This window comes from Acyrthosiphon pisum, chromosome A1 (genome assembly GCF_005508785.2).
Source record: "Acyrthosiphon pisum isolate AL4f chromosome A1, pea_aphid_22Mar2018_4r6ur, whole genome shotgun sequence".
Classification (NCBI taxonomy): Eukaryota; Metazoa; Arthropoda; class Insecta; order Hemiptera; family Aphididae; genus Acyrthosiphon; species Acyrthosiphon pisum.
In genome coordinates, this window is record NC_042494.1 from 120,848,094 (window position 1) to 120,851,555 (window position 3,462).

General features: G+C 30.8%; 2 protein-coding genes across 2 annotated transcripts in view; both read right to left on the minus strand.

Moving 5' to 3' along the window:
- Positions 1-981: 981 nt before the first annotated feature.
- LOC115033671 (zinc finger MYM-type protein 1-like) lies at positions 982-2,167 on the minus strand. Its single transcript, XM_029486795.1, has 2 exons — positions 1,169-2,167; positions 982-1,096 (listed from the first exon to the last, which is right to left on the minus strand). Exons 1-2 carry the CDS (start codon positions 1,346-1,348, stop codon positions 983-985), a joined length of 294 nt encoding a protein of 97 aa, XP_029342655.1. The 5' UTR covers positions 1,349-2,167; the 3' UTR covers position 982.
- Positions 1,795-3,462, minus strand: part of LOC100569387 (zinc finger MYM-type protein 1-like) — a 6,091-nt gene continuing 4,423 nt past the window's right edge. The window contains exons 2-4 of the mRNA XM_008182370.1: positions 2,963-3,217; positions 2,261-2,890; positions 1,795-2,129 (exon numbers count right to left, since the gene is read on the minus strand). Coding sequence (XP_008180592.1) covers positions 1,795-2,129; positions 2,261-2,890; positions 2,963-3,217 — 1,220 coding nt within the window. The remainder of the gene's footprint in view (positions 2,130-2,260; positions 2,891-2,962; positions 3,218-3,462) is intronic.

A 3,462-nucleotide genomic window follows, 5' to 3' on the forward strand; every position in this document is an offset into this window, starting at 1 on the left:
TATAAAATTAAAATTCCACATTAAAAATATATATACAGTTTTATCACTCTACTGCAAATCTAAAAACTAATAATACATTTAATTACTTATTAGCATATACTGCAGATAAAAAAAAAGCGAGAAAGTGGATGTCGCTCTGCTGAACAGTAGGTTACAAATGGGTCAGTGAATAATGGATTGTATTAAACTTAAATTCAATGATATAATATCATTGTATAAGAAAAACGATTTTGAGCGGATACGGTTCATCAGTCTGGATATTTTATATTGTTATTATTTATTATATCCTGTATAAATATTATAATATTATAATTTTTTATTCGTTTCTATGGTGATAAACAAAGCGTTAGAAATTGAAATCCCGTTTTTAGCGGTTATTTGTAATTTTCTGGTGGTTTTTCGCGTAGCATTAAATAACTATTGATAAAATCGAAAAATGACCTTCCTAAAGTACCATCTTGATACAATTTACTTAAAAATAAGGTACTATATGTTGAAATCGAAGCACTCCTTCTGGTAGAAATTTTGTATACAGGATAAAAAAAAACACCATTGTAAAACCACTAGCTTCCTCGCTCCGCTCAGAATTTAAGGAATGAAAAACAAATTATGTTTTTTTTTTTTTTGAGTTCCGCGATAATCGTCATAGTGTGCACACGTGCGGTACTCGCTTACCTGCGTTATCGCATCTTTTCGTCGTCACGAGTGTTATTTTATCGTTATGTCGCATATTAAATAAAACCCAATCATGTCTCATAATTACGCGTCCAAACGTCAGTTATCTTCGGCTTCGTCGCCTACGAAGCATGACAAAACAAACGGAAAAGTATTTATTACGCTCAACCAGTGGCGTATTTTCAATTTTTTTCTGGTGGTGGTCCAATAATTCCAACATAATATAGATAGGTAGGTACTGATATAAAGAAATAGTTTTTAATAGATTATAAGAATAAAAAATAGATTTTTATTATATTTTATAATTTTAAAGTACAAAATCTAAGCGTCTTTTTTTTTTACAAAGTTCATCTAAAATGTCTTTTGGTAAGAGAGAATCTTTTCTATAAATGGACATCATAGCCAATCCATTAAGTCTATCCTAGAAAAAAAAAACATAAATCTTACACAAATAAAAAAATAATATTTTACTGAATAAAATATTAATACTTACTTCAGAAATAGTATTACGTAAGTACGTTTTTATTAACTTTAATTTCGAAAATGTTCTTTCATTTGACGCAGTCGATACAGGGAGTGTTGCTAAAATTTGAAGCAAATTGAATATACTAGGGTACATGTCTTTATTGCATATATTCAATGCATCAATTGCATTATTCGGCTTGTCGCTCATGTTACTTAATTTTCTTTGCCATAACTTGAACTCTTCAAGTATAACTGATGTAGGTGAATTGAATTCTTCTTTGTATGTATCAATTAATTTATAAAATCACCTTCACTTCCTTTTGTGTCGAAAAGTGATTGAAAGCCATTTAAAATAGTTTTATGGTCAATAAATCTAGTTTTGAGCTGATTAATAAATGAGTCAATATATGGAATAAATATGGATATGCGATAGTACTTTTCGGGGTCGTCAGTTTTAATATTCATTCTATTTTTTTGAACATTAGATATTCTTGGTATCTTTAAAGGTGATTCAAATTTGTTGGCAATATTTTTTGATTTTATAAAAATTTCATGAAACTCACTATCAGCGTTTTCCCTAAATACATTTAGTTCGTCCGATGTATCTTGAGCCAAACTCATGGTCATCTTCAGATCAATATTGATCTTTTGAAATTATTTCGACAGTGGTAGTCCAAATCCAAATACTTTTGATGTTACATGCAATACTATAATAAATTCTGATTGTAAAATCGAACTTCTTAAACTTTGCGTCTTATGAGAGGTGTCAGATGTATCATTCCATTCAGAAATTATATCAAGAGCTTCTACAACACTTTCAAATAGTTCCAAAAAATCATTTATTGAATGATATCTCTCTATCCACCGAGTTTCACAACTTCTTTTTAATGATCTTTTTGATAACACATTTTCCGATTGTTCAATAGCTAGTGAAAGCACAGCTTTACGTTTAGGAAATATAAAAAAATTCCAAAGTTTTCCAACAATTCCTAAACAATTTCGTATACTTTGAATACCACATGATGAAGAGACAGCAAGGTTGAGAGAATGGGCAGAACAATGAATATAAACGGCTAGTGGATGAGCTTGTTTATATGATATTGAACACCATTATATTTACCCGACATTGCAGCTGCTCCATCAAAACCTTGCCCACGTAGATACTGTGTTTCGATTCCAAAATGTTTTAAGTTGTCCAGTATTAAGGTAGCTAATCCTTTGCCAGTCAAATCAGCTGTCGGAACAAACTGTAAAAAATCTTCATGCAATGTACATGTTTCACGATTTACATAGCGCGCACAAATGGAAACTTGTTCAATTCCAGCTATGTCAGCTGTTTCGTCCAGAAGGACAGTAAAGCATTTTGCTTTATTTACTCTATTAACAATCTTAGAAAGTAAAACAGAATTACAAGCATTAATTATGGCATTTTGACTAGTGGGACTAATGTATTTAATACGACCTGGACTTTCAAGGAATTTTTTTAAATTGGCATCACCAAGTGCTCGATACTTTAAAATATTACGAAAATTTCCATCATTTTCTCTGGGTTCCGAATTTTCTACTTCAATTTTACCAGAATCACGATGGCCTCTGATTGACAAGTTTTGCTGTCCGCATAAAAATATAGCTTCTATTATTGGAATAATGTTTTTTCTATTTTCTATTACTTGTTTTGCATGACAAGAATCCAATTGGTTTTCAATAGATAATGACGGATTTTTTTTTATATTAAGGTAATTATCAGTGTCTGATAAACATTTTAAATGATATTGTAGACTGGAATGGTTTCTAAAAGTTTCAGTTGCGTGTTTTCAATTACGAAATGGTTTTTTGACTAAAGCACCAAGTGGTTGGGAATAGGTTCCTGCTTCGTTATTAGCAAATGGAACACAAAATTTACAAAACGCTCCATCAAACTTTAAGGAATACGCTAGCCAAGTAAATTTAGACAACCATGAAAATTGAAATCTTAAATTTTTTTTACAACTCACAGTTACTGGAAATTGAAAATTGTTTTCGGGTTTCCAGATTTGCTGAAGAATTTCTTCAATTCCTGGCGATAAGAATGTTTTGACTGTTTCGAGAATTATTGATGTTCATCTAATATGGGTATTTTATAAAGTGGTAATACATACAATACAAGGAAAAGTTTAATTACGCGTGGCGGCGGGTTTTTGATCGTTCGACTGTTGACTAATTTTAAACTATATTTCATATAAATATTTTGTTCACGGGAAAAAACCATGTCCACGCGTGCTTACATAAATCGGGGTCTGCAAATATGTAAGAATTTTTTTTTTTTTTGGAGAGATTCTGGGG

Coding starts and splice junctions, on each gene's coding strand:
- LOC115033671 (XM_029486795.1), bottom strand. CDS start 1,348: ATGAGCGACAAGCCGAATAATGCAATTGATGCATTGAATATATGCAAT. Junction 1,097..1,168: donor TACGTAATACTATTTCTGAA/GTAAGTATTAAT, acceptor TTTTTTTTCTAG/GATAGACTTAATGGATTGGC.